General features: G+C 45.8%; 1 protein-coding gene across 15 annotated transcripts in view; it reads right to left on the reverse strand.

Annotated features, from left to right (window-relative positions):
- EML6 (EMAP like 6) overlaps nt 1–18,808 on the reverse strand; it is a 388,832-nt gene extending 370,024 nt beyond the window's left edge. For 6 of the 15 annotated variants that reach the window (XR_011386640.1, XR_011386638.1, XR_011386639.1 and 3 more), the window contains exon 1: nt 17,234–18,774. Coding sequence is in view for 6 of the 15 variants with exons in the window: in XM_070069107.1 (XP_069925208.1) it covers nt 17,234–17,430 (197 nt within the window). In the remaining 9 variants the exon portion in view is untranslated. Of the gene's footprint in view, nt 1–17,233 lie in introns of all 15 variants that reach the window. The other 9 variants (XR_011386642.1, XR_011386641.1, XR_007916460.2 and 6 more) reach the window with 4 other exon arrangements.
- Between the last annotated feature and the right edge of the window lie 489 nt (nt 18,809–19,297).

Raw genomic sequence — 19,297 nt, forward strand, 5'->3', positions numbered from 1 at the left:
ACGTACCAGAGAAGTGACAGCAGAGGCGAGCAGACCTGTTAGGAGGCCACTGTAACCACCCAAAGAAATCTTGATGGAGGTGTGAACTAGGTAGAAGCACTAAGATATAAAGGACAAGGTCAAGTGTACTTGGGGCTGACGGGACAATGGAGATGAAACAAGGTAGGGAGTGACCAGGCACTCAACACTTCCTGCCTGGATAACTATCGTTGTTGAGGCCTGCACACTGTCATTTCCACACACAGCACTGAACACATGTTTATTTAACTGAAGTATCTTCTCACTTTTCTCCCACAGATGATATAAAAATGCAGGTGACATTCAGGAAAGAAAATAATTATAATACAGTGTAGAATTTGTATCTCTTCCATGATATTTTTATCATATGGACTAGAAATGAAGTTTCACTCCAGGCAAGACAGATGACTTGAAAATTCATTGTCAGCAGGTCAGGTTCTCACATAAACAAGGCCTACCCAAAGTGATGGTGTTTGTATTTACCACACACAAAAAAAATAGACTGGAAGGCTTTTTACCAAGAAGCAATGTCTGTAACAATATCTCCTATTGTACACACACACACACACACACACACACACAAAGCTAGAGTCTGCTGGAGATAAAAGTCATTAAGCTGAGATGACTGCCTACTACCACTGCAGCATGAAAACCACTGGAGCATGAGCAAAATGTATAAAGGAGCTGTAAGAAGAAAAGTAAAGCTAAAAGGAAATGACCCTTGGACATTCTAACTGCCATAACGGAAAGTTTAAAATCCAGATAAAAGTCCAATTCAGCAAAAAAGAATCTTCCTAGTGTTTACATGTAAAAGCAATTCATCAGTGATCTCCTCAGCGCTAACTCCCATGGCCCTCTCTCCAGACTCTTCCTTATTCTACTTTATTGACACTATGGAGAGTCTCCTCCTTGACACCCTCTTGGCTTTTGGTTTGCAGGACATTCTACTTTCCTGGTTTATTTCATCTCTCTGTAAGCATCCCCATTGTTTGCAAGGACCTCTTTATCTGCTTGTCTCTTTAAAAGCTAATCTTTTACTTTTTTTTTCATTTTTTATTTTTTATTTTTTTTTGACAGGCAGAGTGGACAGTGAGAGAGAGAGACAGAGAGAAAGGTCTTCCTTTGCCGTTGGTTCACCCTCCAATGGCCACCGCAGCCGGCGCGCTGCGGCCGGCGCACCGCGCTGATCCGATGGCAGGAGCCAGGTGCTTCTCCTGGTCTCCCATGGGGTGCAGGGCCCAAGCACCTGGGCCATCCTCCACTGCACTCCCGGGCCACAGCAGAGAGCTGGCCTGGAAGAGGGGCAACCGGGACAGAATCCGGCGCCCCAACCGGGACTAGAACCTGGTGTGCCGGTGCCGCTAGGCGGAGGATTAGCTTAGTGAGCCGCGGCGCTGGCCAAAAGCTAATCTTTTTCTGAGCCAGCGCTGTGGCGTAGTAGGCTAAGCCTACAGTTCGAGTCCCAGCTGCTCCATTTCTGATCCAGCTCCCTGCTAATGGCCTGGGAAATCAGTGGAAGATAGCCCAAGTGCTCAGGCCCCTGCACCCGCGTGGGAGACCCGGAAGAAGCTCCTGGCTCCTGGCTTCGGATAGGCCCAACTCTGGCCACTACAGCGATCTGGGGAGTGAAACAGTGGATGGAAGATCTGTGAAACAGTGGATGGAAGATCTTTGTCTCTGTCTCTCCCTCTATCTGTAACTCTACCTCTCAAATAAATAAATAAATCTTTTTTTTTAAAAAGTTGATCTTCCTTAATTCCTGACCCTGGCCTCTCCTCCCCTCCCCTCCCTTTGCTGTCTGGGTTATCTCACCCACTCCTACATACATACTGCAACTCCCACGCTCTCTCCTGAACAAGACACTCATACAAATGCATAGCCACTTCCTGGATGTCTCACAAACACCTCCATCTAAATATGCCAAAAGCTAAACGCATCTCCCATTGATCTTGAACAACCTGCCCTCGTTCTATTTCAGTGAATGATAACCACCACCCAACCAGGTGACTATGTCAGAAACTTGATCATTACCCTACATCTCCCTTCTTGCTGTCCCCATCCTCCTTTGCCACTTATATCCAGTCACCAGGGACCCACAATCTCCAGAATATTATATTCATTGTCTTCCTTGTGTACTACCATAATTGTCTCCCACCTGGATTAATTTAAATGCCTCCAGACTTTGTCTGATGTAATATCCACCATGCAGAGGGCCAAGTTCAGAGCCTACATCTAATAATGTTCCTCATTCTGGAAAGCCTTCTCTGACCACTACTCCCCTCCAGTGAATGGTTCAGGTTATATATATCCTGAGGTGCCCATTTACCTTGGGCTAACTCCCATACACTGAGCACACTGTATCTAGCTGCTTGTGTTTGTTGAGTCTTGACTACACGATTAGACACTCCTTGAGAACAGATTCACATTGTCCATTGTTGGGTTCCCAATGCCTCACATGGTATATGGTACATAGTAAACAATCAAGAAATTTCTGTGGTTAGTCAGGTTTGTTTTTCTAAGCCAGGAGTTCTTGACCTAGGGGTCCTAGTACCCCTTCATAGAATTCAGGAAGGTTTATTAGCTTAGGTAGACTAATAATTACACCTTTCTTTTCACTGACTTATAACAGACTTTAATATTTCCTGTCTCCCAGAAGGTAGGTAAAATAAAAAAGCTATAGTAAAATCAGAGGTATTTTCATATCACATTAAAGTTGTGGAGATGCCTCAAACATCGGGTATAATCATCTCCAGTTTGAAATCACAGCATTTCTTAGACTTGACAGATTTTTTAATTGTGTTTGTTAATAAAGAAGCACATTCAATACATTACTATATAATAAAATATTTTAAAATTGTATTTCAAAAGGATTATTTTTCTGTGTAACCCTATTTATTTTACTTCATACATTACAAAACATTATTATGTGATGGTAGGAGCATAAATTGATATAACCACTGTGGAAAACTACATGACACTTACCTAGCAAAGCAGATTATATGTGAAGCCCATGACCCAGAAATACCACTTCTGAGTGAAATTGTACATATATGTACATACATATGTATGTTCATTTTACTAGAATGAAACAAAATCATGCTTATCAACAGTAGAATTGACAAGTAAATGATGGTATTTCTACACAATGAAAATACAGAACTTAGAACAAACACGTGGAAACCCAGATAAAGCTCATTAACATCTTAATAATTAAAAAGAGCCACATACAGGGTAGGCATTTGGCCTGGGGTTAAGATACCACTTGAGATCCTTGCATCCTATATCAGAGTCTGTGTCTCAGTCTTGGCTGCACTCTTGCTTTTAGCTTCATTTCTAATGTGTACCTTGGGAGGCAGCAGGTGATGGATCAAGTAGTTGGATCCCTGCCATCCATATGGGAGACCTGGACTGAGTTTCCAGATCCTGACTTTGGCCTGGCCTGGCCCAGCCATGGTTGTTGTATGCGTTTGGGGAATGAACTACCAGATGGGAATTCTCTGTGTCTGTCTGCCTCTCCATTCTGTCTGTCTCTCAAATAAATAAAATGAAAAGTTTTTTAAAAGAGCCAGACACAGAAGATTGTATACTATGTCATTCCTTTCAAAAGTACAAACATTAGCCAAAACTGATCTCTGATGTTAAAGGTCAGGAACTTGTCTTACCCTGCTTAAACCCTCTCACTGGTCCCCACAACCTGTGGCGGAGTGTATAAATCCCTTAGTGACCCAGCCCCAGCCCACTTATCCGGCATCATCTCCCACAATACACACCTCACTCACACCTTTCAATCCAGCAACACTGAGCTACTCACTCTTTGTTGAGGGAATTTTCCCCTTTAAGGCCCTGAGCCTTGGCTCAAACTGCTCCCCCCAAGGCAATCCCTGCTTCCCCTACTTCTACTTCCATTCTACCACCTGCCAAACTACTCTTCATCCCTCAAAGGTCGCTTCTCAGAGGCCCACCCTAAAATCCTACTTCTCTATCTTCAGGCAAAATGAAATTCTTCGAATCCAAGGAACACTCAAATTTTATTTAGAACTGCAGGTGCCTTCTTAAACCTCTGCAGACATCTGGACCTCATTTCCCTCTTACAAACATTCCACACATTTTCAAATGTTGCTTAAAAACCAATGTTCCCTAAATTGAAAGTGATGCAAATCAACATTCCTTTATAATATGGTCAAAAAATCATAAACACAAGTCATTCAAAAGGAATGTCTCATTCCATGGTCCATGGTCATATATCAACAGGAAACATTATGTCCACGATGGTTTTATTTTACAGCTAGACCAGCAGAGCAGAAGGAAGACAGCAAATGGAACTTGGTGTCTGATGTACAAGCACAGCAGTAATTCATCATTATTACCATCCACACTTTTTTTTAAAAGATTCTGAATCCCATGGGGCCAGTGCCATGGCTCACTTGGTTAATCCTCCACCTGCAGCACCAACATCCCATATGGGTGCTGGGTTCTAGTCCCGGTGGCTCCTCCTCCAGTCCAGCTCTCTGCTGTGACCCAGGAAGGCAGTGGAGGATGGCCCAAGTGCTTGGGCCCCTGCACCCGCATGGGAGACCAGGAGGAAGCACCTGGCTCCTGGCTTCAGATTGGCGTAGCTCCAGCCGTAGCGGCGTTTTGGGGGGTGAACCAATGGAAGGAAGACCTTTCTCTCTGTCTCTGTCTCTCTCTGTCTCTCTCTCTCTCTCTCACTGTCTAATCTGTCAAATAAAAATTAATTAATTAAATAAATAAAAGATTCTGAATCCCAGGGCTTGCACTGTGGCATAGCAGGTTAATCTTCTACCTACAGCGCCAGCATCCCATATGGGGATGGGTTCAAGCCCCAGCTGCTGCACTTCCTATCCAGCTCTGTACTACGGCCTGGGAAAGCAGTGGACAATGGCGCAACTGCTTGGGCCCCTGCACCCATGTGGAAGACCTGGAAGAAGCTCCTGGCTCCTAGGTTGGGATCAGCCCAGCTCTGGCCATTGAGACCATTGGGAGAGTGAACCAGTGGATGGAAGACCTCTCTCTGTGTCTCTCCCTCTCTCTGTCTGTAACTCTGCCTCTCAAATAAGTAAAATAAAATCTTAAAAAAAGAAGATTCTGACATTTGTCTCTCAATACCAGCTTAGAATAATTTCAAGATTTTCTCCATATAAAGTAAGTATAAAATGAGTTCTGAGAAATCTTACCACTATTTCACATCTTGCTCCTTCCAAGTAATTTGATATAAATATATATATGATATATATACACACACACACATACATATACCCCTGAAAAGGGATTAGGCATGGAGACACATACATGGAATTCAAATCAAGTGGAGAGATGCAAAGGTCAACAAATGCAACATGATGCAATGATTTATAAGGGAAGAACTTGCAGGAAGGTTTGGACACACAGAGAAAGGAGGGCCCAAGATAGTCTTGAGTCAGATAAGGCTTCAGAAGAGACAACAGTTGTACTTCTGAAATTGAGGGAAATGAAGGACTATTTAAATGCAGAAGTAAGGTGCCACTTTAGTCATCCAAAATGACATGTGCAAAGATGAGCCAGAACCCCTCAGAGGCACCCTGGCACAGCCTCAATTTAGAACTGAAAATTCCATGATATATCTAATCACCACTGTTTTGAATTTCAGCCCTGTTAATATACTTTTACTTACCTTTTATTTTCTTTAAAAAATTATTTAATTTCATCTACTTGAAAGAAAGTGGCAGAGAGAGGAGAGAGATCATCCATCCACTGGTTCACTTGTCAAATGCCCACAACAGCCAGTGCTGGGCCAGGCTGAAGCCAGGAACTGGGTTTCATTTGGGTCATCATCTGCTGCCTGCCAGGATGCATTAGCAGGAAACTGGATTAGGACAGGAATACCCAGGATCAAACAAGGCACATAGCATGCGATATGGATGTGGGTATCCCGAGCAGCACCTGAACCTGCTGCATCACAATGCCCATCCTCCCTTAGTTTTCTTGGCCTCAACTCAGTATTTCTCATTACTGTCCTCTTTCCAATGAGCAAGAAATCACCTGCCTCCTCCTCTTCTAGTCTACCTTATGTAGCACACTTGTCATTCATTTCATCTCGGTCCTTATCTCTTTTATTAAATTACCTTCCTTAGGGGCCGACACTGTGGCGTAGCAGGTGAAGCCGCCGCCTGCAGTGCCAGCATCCCATATGGGCGCCGGTTCGAGACCTGGCTGCTCCTCCTCTGATCCATCTCTCTGCTGTGGCCTGGAAAAGCAGAAGAAGATGGCCCAAGTGTATGGGCCCCTGCACCTGCATGGGAGACCCAGAGAAAGTTCCTGGCTCCTGGCTTCGGATCGGCTCAGCTCCAGCCATCTGGGGAGTGAACCAGCTGATGGAAGACCTCTCTCTCTCTCTCTCTCTCCCTCTCCCTCTCCCTCTCCCTCTCCCTCTCACTCTCCTCTGTGTAACTGTGACTTTCAAGTAAAATAAAAAAAGCTTTAAAAAAAAATCATCCTCCTTAAAGGGGCAGCCCCTTGAAACACTGATAGAACTGAGCATACATTCTGACCTATGCTAAGTCAATTACATTCTCTCTCTGGAAATTTGGAATTAAGACTCAAAAAACTGATTCAACTGGATTTGCAGAACAAAGTTTGGCAGTCATATGTATGGAGGGGCTGGGATGGATTTTTATGAGGGTGGTCATGTACAAAGATTACTGAGTCTAACCATCAATCTGAAGATGCAGAAAACGGAAGCACATAGTATACAGAGACAAGCAGAGACGTGAATCCCCATTGTTCATGGGGACACTTGCAAGAGAAAGAAGTAGGAGAAAACTAGAGGCCAGGATCACTCCCTATAGCTGACTTCCAAAATATTCTCTTGTCACCTTATGGTCCCCTCCTTAACTGTGGCTCTTTTGGAAAGTTCTGGTTTCTTGCAACTAATAATCCCTTACTTGGAAGATATTCCATCATTTGTGGGTCTGTTTTATTCTGACCCATAAAATAAATTCATGATGAACACAGAATAATATTACAATGACATTATTAAACTGCAGTTAAGTTTTTAAAAAAAGAAGACTCATGCTTTAGAATAATTCTCAAGACCATTAGAATAATTTTCTGGCCAGACTCCTTACTTACAACCAGTCCAGAGAGAGCTGTTTTCATCTCTGGGAGGTACAGCTGGCCTGTCATTCCCCTCCTTCATGCTGATGGGAAAGGGAGTGGCTGGGACTAGTGGGAGATCCCAAAATCCATCAACTTCTGGGGTGAGGATATCTAGATGCCTGCCTCTCTTTGAGAGAAGAAAACAAAGAAGTAATAAAAGGTTGAGGTCAAAGACCATCCTCTCTCATACTTCCCCCTGCTTTCCACTCCATCCCCCTCAGCTAGTTCAGTAGATCTGTCTTCAGCATCAAAGTTGAAGTGTCCCAATTCATCTTTAAGAAGCAAGAAACTGGCCGGCACCACGGCTCACTAGGCTAATCCTCCACCTGCAGCGCTGGTACCCTGAGTTCTAGTCCAGGTTGGGGCGCCGGATTCTGTCCCAGTTGCTCCTCTTCCAGTCCAGCTCTCTGCTGTGACCCAGGAGGGCAGTGGAGGATGGCCCAAGTGCTTGGGCCCTGCACCCGCATGGAAGACCAGGAGGAAGCACCTGGCTCCTGACTTCAGATCGGCGCAGTACGCTGGCCGCAACGCGCCGGCCGTAGCGGTCACTTGGGGGGTGAACCAACGGAAAAAGGAAGACCTTTTTCTCCGTCTCTCTCTATCTCACTGTCTAACTCTGCCTGTCATAAATAAATAAATAAGAAGCAAGAAACTTTAAACAAATACGGTGTATAGACTGTTGCTGGCCCCTAACCCAGCAGTCACTAAATACTGCACTGGTTTCTCAAGTTAAATTGTTCCATTCTATAAATATATAAAATCTATATATCCTAAATAGGGTCTAAACCATCTTTACAAATACAGGATAACAACCAAACTTCTGATCTCTATTAATTCTGGGTTAATTTTTTAAAAAATTTTATTTATTTATTTGAAAGTCAGAGTTACACAGAGAGAGAAGGAGAGGCAGAGAAAAAGAGAGAGATAGAGAGGTCTTGCATCCACTGGTTCACTCCCCAAATGGCTGCAATGGCCAGAGCTGAGCCGATCCGAAGCCAGGAGCCAGGAGCTTCTTCTGGGTGAGGGCCCAAGGCCTTGGGCCATCTTCTACTGCTTTCCCAGGCCATAGTAGAAGACTAGAAGTGGAGCATCCAGGACTCAAACCAGCATGCATATGGGATGCTGGTGTTGCAGGCCAGGATTTTAATCTACTGCACCAAAATGCCAGCCCCAGGTGATAGTTTCTTAGAACAACCAAAGCAAAAGAAACAATAGAAAATGGTACATCAACAAAATTTAAAACTTTTATGCTTAAAAGGGGACCATCAAGAAAGTAAAATATGGGGGTCGGTGCTGCGGTGTAGCAGGTTAAATCACTGCCTGCAGCACTGGCATCCTATACGGGCACTCATTCAAGTACCAGCTGCTCCACTTCTGATCCAGCTCCTTGCTAATGCACCTGGGAAAGCAGTGGAGGATGGCTCAAGTCCTTGGGTCTCTGCACTCACATGGGAGACCCAGAATAAGCTCCTGTCTCCTGGCTTTGGCCTGGCCCAGTCCCAGCCATTGTGACCATTTGGGGAGTAAACCAGTGGATAGAAGTTGTCTCTCTCTCTCTGTCTCTCTCCTTCTCTCTGTCTCTCTCCTTCTCTCTGTCTCTCTCCTTTGCTCTCTATAACTCTGCCTTTCAAATAAATAAGATCTGAAAAAGAATGGGAAAAAATATTGCTATCCTGTATTTGTAAAGATGGTGTTAGATCTTAATAATACATTAGGTATTCAGAATATGTAAAGAACTCTCATAATTTATCAATAATAAGACAAATAAACAAGTTTAAAATGGGCAAAGGATTTAAATGTGCATTTCTCCAAAGAAGATACATAAAAGGCCAATAAGTTTATGAAAATAGATAATCAGTATCAGTAGTCATTATGGAAATGCAAATTAAAAGCACAATGAATGTGACTTCACAGCTAGTAGGATAGCTACAATAAAAAAAAAAAAAAAAAGATGGACAACAACAAAATCTTGGCAAGGATGAGAAGAACCAGAACTCTCATATATTGCTGATGGAAATAAAATTGCATGGTTGCGTTGGGAGACAGTTTGTTAGTGCTCCAAAAAAATTAAACATAGAGTTACTATATGACCCAGCAATTCCACTTTGATGTAGATACTCTAGAGACTAGAAAACATAAGTCCACACAAACAGTATGAACATACTCTTCCACTGTGCCATCTCCTGAACTTATTCTAGCCAGTGCCTGCTTGGTGCTTTCTGGAGACAAAAGAACACTGAAGTTGGTGCCAATTTAGTGAAAATAATGGACTGTGTTCAATTTAAGAATTTTATAAACATAAGTATCATCTATACATACATATGTTATTTAAAGTCTCTTTCACTAACTTGCAATATCTTTCAGGTTGATAAAAATGCTGGTCTACTGGGATCTGAAACATACAAATGAAATGCTTAAAATCTTGCGCTGAATGAGTGGCTTGTGAGTTAGCAGCATCAGCATCACCTGGGAGCTGGTTGGAAATGCAGGATATCAGGCTGCACAACAGGCCACTGACTCAGAATCTGGATTTTCGTAAGTACCCTATGCACAGTATTTGAAAATAATTGTTTGCTCTCGAACATTTTAATTATATTTAAGACTAATTCACATGTGACAAACTCAAGTTAGCCTACAAGAGGAGAGTGGTTGCTGCAGGTGTGCAGTCCACTGGTGAACGGATGGCTTTCCATGCGCTCGAGTCCACGGGGAAGAATCAGCCCTAGGGCTGAAACAGTTGTAATGCCCCACAGCTTCCCTTTTATCTCTTGGTGGCAAAACTGTCCCCACCATATCAAAGGGGCTCAGATATACATCTGTGGAGATAAGAGAGATCCTAGAGACAGCACTGCTCAGAGGTGTTGTCTGGCAGACTGTTTTTCCTTTGCTAATATATAATCTAAGTATCTGGTGGATGGTTGTTGGTGGGGTATCATTCTTTATAAGATTGTATCATTCAGTGCAATGTTTTCAAGAGGTGAACCATTATATGATAACCATATTTTTCTAATAAAAATATGGTCATATTTCTGAATTAAAAATTGAGATCCTGGGGCCGGCGCTGTGGCATAGCAGGTAAAGCCACTGCCTGCAGTGTCAGCATCTCATATGGGCGCTGGTTCAAGTCCTTGGATGCTCCACTTCTGATCTAGCTTTCTGTTGTGGCCTGGGAGTGCAGTATAAGATGGCCCAGGTTGGTCCTTGGGCCCCTGAACCCGCATGGAGACCTGGAGGAAGCTCCTGGCTCCTGGCTTCAGATCGGCACAGCTCCAGCTGTTGCGGCCAACTGGGGAGTGAACCAGTGGATAGAAGACCTCCCCCCACCCCGCCTCTCCTTCTCTCCCTATGTAACTCTGACTTTCAAAGAAATAAATAAATCTTTGAAAAAAAAAAAAAATTGAGATCCAGGGAAGGGCATTTAACTTCAGCGGTTAAGGCACCATTTGAGACAACTGCATCCCATATCAGGGTGTTCACATTGGAGTGCAGGCTCTGCTTGCTCTTCCAGCCTCCTGATAACGCACTTCCTGTGGGGCAGAAAGTGACGGCTCAGTGTGCGGGTCCCTGCCACCCTCATGGGAGACTCAGATTGAGTTCTGGGCCGTTGGCTTCAGTGTGGCCCAGCCAGGCTGTTGTGGGCATCTGAGAAGTGAACAATCATCAGATGAAAGATCTCTCCCTATCTGCATTTCTCCGTCTTTGTCTCTCTGCCTTTAAAATCAGAAAAAAAAAAAAGGAAAATAAATTTTAAAAGAATGCTTTTTTTAAAAATTGAGATCTATGGTATGACATGAACAAGTGCACCTATGACAATACTAAATGGGATATTTGTGACTGTCCTGGGAAATCTAGGACATATGGTATCAAAACCCATGAGGCATTCGTGACCTGGATGAGAATGATGATGACCTTGGTCTTTCTCTGAGTATCTATATCAGAATGCTGGGCACACCAACTTCCTCCCCACCCTGGTGCCTCTCCTCTGCCATCACATCTTCACCTGTTTGCTACTTCTCATCCTCCAGGTCTTAGCTTCAACGCCATCTCCCTAGAGGGCTGCTCCAGAAACCCTGTCTAAGGTAGTTCCCATACCCCCTCCCAACCCAGTTCCTCTCTATGATCACTCCCTTCTTAGCACTTATCTCCACCCATATTGACCTTGTTTTCTTTTCCACTCATTGTCAGTCTCCCTAACAAGAACCTAAGCTTCAGTGGGGTAAGAACTAGCATACTTACCTCTACACCCTCTGAACCTGGTATATCACAGATGTAAAGTGAGCTTTTGATGAATAAACAAATGACACAGAATCAAATACACACTACTTAGACAACAAAAATCCCCAAATAAGACTACAACTTATTAATAACTATGGTAAGTTTCCAACAAAAGCTTCCACTTCAGAGGTACACATCTGGCCTAGTGGCTAAGACCCTGCTTGGGACACCTGTATCCTTTATCAGAGTACCTAAGTTCAGATCCTCGCTCCACTCTTGATTCCAGCTTCCTGTTAATGTGCACCATGGGAGGAAGCAGGTGATGGTTCAAGTGCTTAGATCCACATGGGAGAATTCGACTGAGTTCCTGGTTCCCAGCTTCAACACGGCCTAGTCTTGGCTGTCACAGGTATTTGGAGAGTGATGAAGGAGACAGGAGATCCTTCTGTGTCTGTCCATCTTTCTCTCTCTCTTGTTCTTGCTCTCGCTCCCTCTCTTCCTAATAAATAATTTTAAGAAGCACTTTTACTTCATATTCTTGCCAGTGTACAGAGTAACTGGAATCCAGTGAACAGTGGGATAACACCATTGAGTGACTTTGTCTAACCCTCTCCCTCTTGGTGCCATGTCTAAAAGATGAGAAGACTGTCCTTAGAGTTGGGGTGGGAGCAAGGGCTCAATGAGATGACATACAAGTCTCTGGATACAGGCCAGGCAGTCAGTTCAATATGGATTTGCCTCCATGTTTCCCTCACTCAAACTGGCCATGGGACTACAAAATACACAATCACATCTCCAGGCCTTCATGTGGACCTGCTTAATCGACACTCTAAGCCCAACTGTGATCTTAGACCCCTCTCTTCCAATCCACCAAGTTTAATTGCATTTGCAACACTAGATTATTTCAGCCACATCACAATGAAGAGACTTTGATTTTTTTTTCAACTAAACATCTGTAGCAGACCCCTGTGTCAGGTCATTGTTTCAAAGCTGGTGATGATGCTAAAGTGGGCTTGAGCATGCTTCCATTTCTACACTGAGTTCTGTGGATCTGCTTCAGATATCCTTTAATAAAGCCCAGGATTTATAGACCAACAGAGAATAAATAGGGCCACAAAGGAAAACAAGTATACCAGGTTCTGATAGGGAACAAGGCACAGTCGCAGGAACCATGGAAACTAAAGAGAATCGAAGCCATAAAGCAGTGCAGCAACAGCTTTGCACTTTGGAGTCAGTCTGATCGGGGCTCCAATCCTCATGCTACATTCTTCTAGCAAGCGACCCCTAACTTCATGGTACCTCAGCTGCCTCCTCAGTGACCTGGTGAGCGACAACCCCTTCTGCATGGGGTTGCTAAGTACATAGATTAGATCAATGTGTACATTTATTTAGCTCTGAGCACTCAGAAAATGTTAGCTCTGCTTATGTTAAGATTTTCAGTCTGAAGGACCTCATAAAAACTTAACAAATGAAAATGTTCAGAATGGAAAATGGCCCTAAATCACATATATTAGGGGCAGGTATTTGGTGCATCGGGGTAAGCCTCCGCTTGCCACACTGGCATCCCCTATCAGAGTGCTGGTTAGAGGCCCAGCTTCTCCACTTTGGATCTGGCTCCATGCTAATGTGCCTGAGAAAGCAGCAGAAGATGGTCCAAGTCCTTGGGCTCCTGCACCCATGTGGGAGACCCAGATGGAGTTCCTGATTCCTGGATTCAACCTGGCTCAGCCCACTGTTGCAGTAATTTAGGGAGTGAACCAGCCAATGAAAGATCTCTATTTCTCACTCTTTGACATTCTACCTTTCAAATAAAATAAATCTTTAAAGAATGATACATATGACATGAGCCACTCTGGACACTAAAGATGCAAAACTTTGGGGGAGGGGGTGTCTCTTCATTTGTGACTGGCAAAGTGTGTCATGGGAGAGGTGAGACTGAAGCAGCTGGGGCCCTGCGGGATGTGGATACAAACAGGCCCCCCCATGGCGGGCACTTAGCGTTTGCCAAACACTGTGGGGCACCTTGTATATAATCTCTACAACAAACTACAGAAGCCGTAATGTCTCATTTCATAAGTGAGAAGCTATGTCACTGATGAGATGGCCAAGACTCACAGAGATTCAGTAAACTCAACAACTGTAGCAGAGCTAGATTCCAACTCTGTGATTCCAGGTCTGTGGAACACCAGAGCCCATGCTCCTACTACTATGCCATTTGTAGGAGAAGGTAGACAGAGGGAGACGGGGTACAGAGAACATAAATCACTCCAGTATGAAGCAGGGAAGAATAGAGTGATTGCATTTGTGGCAATTAGGAAGCAAAAACCTTATGACATTTTTTTAAAAGAGAAATAAGGGTAGAACAGTAGGTTAGGTCCAGAGACAATGGAAAACTACAGAATCTGGCCTTCTGCCCATGGGTAATGAGCAATCACTGTTTTGTTTTTTATATGTTTTGGTATGTGCTACTACTAGCACAACTAAGAATATTTCCCAAGCACCAACTAAACCAGGGCCTACACTACATCCTTTCTTTGCATATATCATTTCCGATGGCTAACAACAACTCTGTGATTTAGATATTATCACTGCCATTTCACAGATAAACAATGCCCTCAGAGGCCAAGCCACTCACTCAAACTCCTCCTCGAATAAATAGCAGAGTGGGTTTCACACCAAGTGTGGGCAATGTCAAAGCTGGGGCACTTTCCCCTCAAACAGCATTGCAGATAAAACATGGGGGAAGACAATGGAGCTGGGAGGTCTGTAAGGATTCCGGCTGAAGGGCTAAATGCCTCAGCTGGAGGGACCGTGGAGACAGAAGGGAGGTACAGAGAACGAATGTATTCATGACCTTTGCTTTCATTCTCTCCCATTCTGTGTACGTTCTGCTTCCCGACAAACCAAGTTCATAATCACTGCAGACTCTATTACTCTCTGTTGTTAGCCCCATAGCAGGGTTTTAAGTATTTGCTTGCCCCATCACAGTGTTATCATAGCTAACATATGGCATCATGGTCTAATCTGCTGTATCTATCGAAAGGCAATCATTCAAGAAATAAAACTCAGCCTCCACAGCCAATAAATCACATTATGTCTCACATAAATAAACGTTTTTAAAAATCTGCCTTACACACGTAGTCCATCAAAGCAGGAGGACACATATGCTGAGATGTGCTCAGCTCTAATGAGCTCTGCCAAATCCCATGTTATTAGGAAGGTTCACAATGATCTCAGAGATCACATGGTTTAATAAAATGGAACGTATTATCAATATTTGTTGGGCTGCTTTTTAGTTAATATTGCAGGAAAAGCAGTACCAAAAAAGCAGTAGAAAATGTATGTGTATAAGTACATCTTTCAAACTAATGCAAAAGCTAAGAACCAAGTGGACAGTTACCTACGACAAATACTTCATTTGATGGAATCAAGAGTTGGAAATGTTAATGCTCCAAATGATTCCATAATTTTTTTCTACAAGTAGTTCTCCCCATTCAATGATAAGCTTCAGTGTTTCAAGTAGATATTTGATTTCTGGGATATACAAAAATGAGTTAAAATTCATAAATAATTGCACCCTGTGGTTTGTGCACTGCCTTCACCAGAAAGATACACTTACAGATATAAAATAAAGCAAAATAACAGTGCAAACATCCCAATTTTATAGTTATTAATTACATAATGATCTGTGGTTTGTGATTTTTTTAACCCATTGGACTTAATTTTATTCCTATATGGCAAGACACACATGGATATTAAAGAACTCTGTTCACCTATACAAACTCACACACAACCAAATATCATGGAGAATATAGCATAAAGTCTGTTTTCTGAAGTCAGGCTTACTACTGTCACTATCCAACATAAAGAGATAACTACCTTAACAAACAGACCAGATGAGAAACCATCTTTCTTCCTTTGTCCATCATCTGAGCTCCCTGCAAACCCAGCTACACAAACAACTTCATTCACCTTCTCTTCAAATCTGAATGTTTCTTTAAGCACCCAAGCCAGAGCATCACAGTCCCACTAGCCCAGCTGCCTGTCAAAACAACGGTTTACTGCAACTCCACCCTTTTCCCACCTCCAGCTGCCACAGTGCATTTAGTTTTTCCCTATTAAAAATTAGGAATGAAGAGTTCAAATCCTCAAAGTAGTTCAGTGAACAGTCTTGTTAATTTTTAACCCCAAGGAATTTTCTGTTATTGTCAGTCTCTCTTCCCCCAAAGGACTACATCTTATTCTGATGTTGTAATGGAAAGCACTGCATGAGGACAGACAACACAAAAACAGAATGGGCTTAAATCTTTAAACACCTAACCTTTTCATGAGTCACTATTAATCATTTGCACCTGTGACTTCAATAATCAGCCTGGCAATTAGAGAAGCAAAATCTGCAGGACAGAACCAAGCAAGGATGCCCCCAATCGCAACCACTGCCACACCAAGGAGGGAAAAAATGACTTTTTTGCCTTACATGACATGAAGAAAGTTTTACATGTCAGTTTCACCACATCTTGAGGACATTAGTTCCCAGCGTTTAAAATCTTAATCTTCTCAAAGCCAAGAAGTCTTTAAAAAAAATCTTACTGTACTAATATTTTTAAATATTAAGTTCTTGACATCTGTAATAATTTTTCCACTTGAAGTCTCAGTGGGGGGAAAAAAGGCTGCGGAATAGGAGCATGACACTTGGGGGTGGGGTGGGGCTAGGGCTGATCTTTCAAATCACTCCCCCCACCAAGAAACTAGGATTGTTGCTGTTATACCACATACCCAGTTATTTCACTGGGAAAGGCAAATTTAGAGCAGAAGTGGTAATATTCTGAAAAGGCAACAGAAGCTGTTCTATACCAATGAAACACACAACTTTGGAAGGCACAAATATGGTCTTTCCGTTGTGGTCCATCTTCAGCAATTCATTTTCCCTGAGCCCTAAGCCTCCCTATCATGGACATCTTCCTTAACTGCCAAAGGCTGATGCAGATTCCCTGTGTACAGCATCTGGACCACACCTTGTTTAGTCACACAGGAAGCTGACAAGTGCTGGAGGGAAACATGTCTGGTCCAAAGAAGAGAGAACAGGGCCAGGAATCAAAACATGCCCCCATTGTATTTAATAGGGAGGACCCCTAAAGTGGCTCTTCTACCCATGGAGTTTTCCCATCTGCCAGTCTCAGACCATCAGCCACCAGATGTTGGTCATTCTGCGGGCTGGTTGATAGGACTTTGTGGTCCAGCAGCGGCCAGCCTTTTATAACCTTCACGATGTTGTGGAAGCGTCCATTTAGTCTATCAATATTCTTCGGGCATTCAAGCACTGCCAAGTCAAACATCAGAGAGCAAACTCCCTACCCATGCAGAAATTCCCCAGGTCGGAAGCATCTGGGATGAAGATTCCAGATTACCTGTAGCGAAATTTCTTTTTCGTTTGTTTTGTTTTTTAAATCCTCTTGTGTGCTGAGGAAGCTACCAAAGAGCTTCCAAAAAATGAGACCCACAGTTTAGGCTATTGGTCCCACCATTTACCTAGGGAAGGAAGAAGTGTTTCATAGTTACTGGGTTCCTTCCACTTGTAGCAGGAACCAAACACTACAAAGCATCAGAACACTCAACTCCTTGGAGATTTAAAAGGCGTCCGGAGAGATAAAGAGAAAAGAGACCTTTCCCTCCCTACCTGCACCCCCTGTGCTCTCTCTGCTCCAGCCCCAGAATCAGCAATCCTCTGTAATTCCCTGCGACTCCAGGGATCCTTTATTCCACGGGGCTGCCGGGTCTGACCCTGGGAAAGCCCGGCTGGGCATCCTTCTCCCCACCCGGCCACCCTCCTCTCCCCACCCCTTACCTGATAATGTCGTCGTTGTGTCCCAAGAAGAATTTCTGGCTGTGCTCGCGGGTGTTGTACACCACCCCGACCCCAGCCACAAAGTAGACCACCTCCTTGCCAGCCGTGTAGTACAGGTTGTTGCGGCACTGGTGGCCCCGGTACCCGTACACCCACTCCAGCCGGAGCTGGCAACTGGGAGCTGTCCGATCCGCCATGATACGCCGACCCCACTCGCCCCCGGCCCCCTGCGCGCGGGCTCTGTCCTCGCCCAGGCTGGGCTGCGGCGGACCTGCAGGGTCTCAGGGTGCAGCGCCGGGCGCTGATTTCCGCGGCGACGCACAGGCACAGCCCAGCGCGCCGGCCGCCACCATCATCCGCCGCCGCCGCGGGAGACGAGCTGCCGCCGCCGCCGCCGGTGCGCGGCCGCCAGAGCCCGCGGGGTGCCCGGGCTCCCGTCCCCGGGCGGGGCGGCCTCGGGGGCGCTGGCACCCGTGCGCGCGCGCCTCACTGCACCTGCGGGCGCCGGCTCCCAGGAGAGGATCGCGGGGCGCCCACCCCGCCTGGCACCGCGGCGATCTGCATATCCGAGCCCCGATTACCCAGTGCGCTCACTAAGTTTGCACCGCGCGGGGGCTTCGCGGCAGGCGGCGGGATTTATCCTGTGACGGTTGTTATCTGACAGGCGGCCCGGATGAGCTGTGCCATCAAGCGGCCTCGGATCCCAAACCGACCATCTATGTCCAGGAGGCGAGAGCAAGGGGAAAAAGAAACAGATTTTTTTTTTTTTTTTTTTGCATAAGTCACCTCGTCTAAGAAAATGACCCGCAAACTAAACCAAGGTGGTGGCGGTTGTTTTTAATTGTCAACTGTTACCCCTTTCTCCCTCCAGAGTCATCTCCTCAATGATGTGAAATGTGCACTAAATGCTGCTGACTGGCAGCTGCTGATACGATTTGAAGGAACGTGTTTAGTTCCCCATTAAGACAATTCTGCAAGGGTCACTTTTCAGATGCGACACGCAGTTGTCATGGACGTGTTGAAGATTCACACACACACACCCCGTGGCCCTCCTTGTCATAAAGAACTTAGCCGCTCTCACTAAGCAGCAACTCCAACCGCAAGCGTCGTTCAGGATTTTCTGAATCGGAGACCCAGGCACGAGTGCCGCTGGAGGGGGAAGCGAGCAAGCGGCAAACATCACGTCCCTCGCCCCCAGGAAGGTCTGCGCTAGCTAAAGGGTCCCGCGGGCGAAGGGGGCAGGGTCGCCGGACACTGGAGGCTGAGACCGGACCCCCTCCCCCCACCCGCCACACACACACACACACACACACACACACGCCCCGGGCGTCGGCCGCAGGGTCGGGGATGCCCGCGTCTATAGGGACGCCCGGAGCCGAGCGTACAGCCGCTCCAACGGCGTCTGCACGCCTCCCGCGCCCGAGCCAGCCTCGCCCGCGGAGCATCTCTGTTTCTCCGTCTCTAACCTCTGCTGCCAGCGGGCGCCGCCGGCGCGTCCGGGATCCCGCACTGGCGAGCGAAATCCTCTGCCTGCCTGCCCTCCCCTGCCCTCCCCGCCTCCCGCCTCCCGCACCCGGGGCTGGGCTTCGTCACTGGGGCGCCGCGGGAGACAGGCTCTTCCTCCAGCCGGGGTTCCGGGGGCGGGGCCACAGCGCCGCTTTCTGGAACCGCGGCCGCAGGTTACTAGGCGAAACCTCGGCTCTAGGAAACGGCAACGCCCGGGAGGACCGGGGCCGCCCTCCCGCTCCCCCTGCCCCTATGCATTCTGGGAAGTGTAGTCGTCCCTGCACCAAGCGGGGTGGGAAGCGCGCGGTGTGGACCACAAGTCCCAGGATTCCGCGCGCCCAGGGGGCCGAGCGGGGCGTCGCTGGCGTCAACGGAGTTTGTGTTTCTCTGACTAAGCAGACCGCGGCTCGTTCGCGGCGGCAGCTTTTCGTTGATGGCCTCGTCTAGTGAGTTGGACGAGTCGCCCGGCCGCGTGTTCCTGTGGAGAAGAGCAGTGAAGTTGGAGAGCGGTCTCTACGGCCCACTGACAGAATTTCTCCGGCCGATGCCCTGCGCTGA

This window comes from Oryctolagus cuniculus, chromosome 2, assembly GCF_964237555.1.
Source record: "Oryctolagus cuniculus chromosome 2, mOryCun1.1, whole genome shotgun sequence".
NCBI classification, from domain to species: domain Eukaryota; kingdom Metazoa; phylum Chordata; class Mammalia; order Lagomorpha; family Leporidae; genus Oryctolagus; species Oryctolagus cuniculus.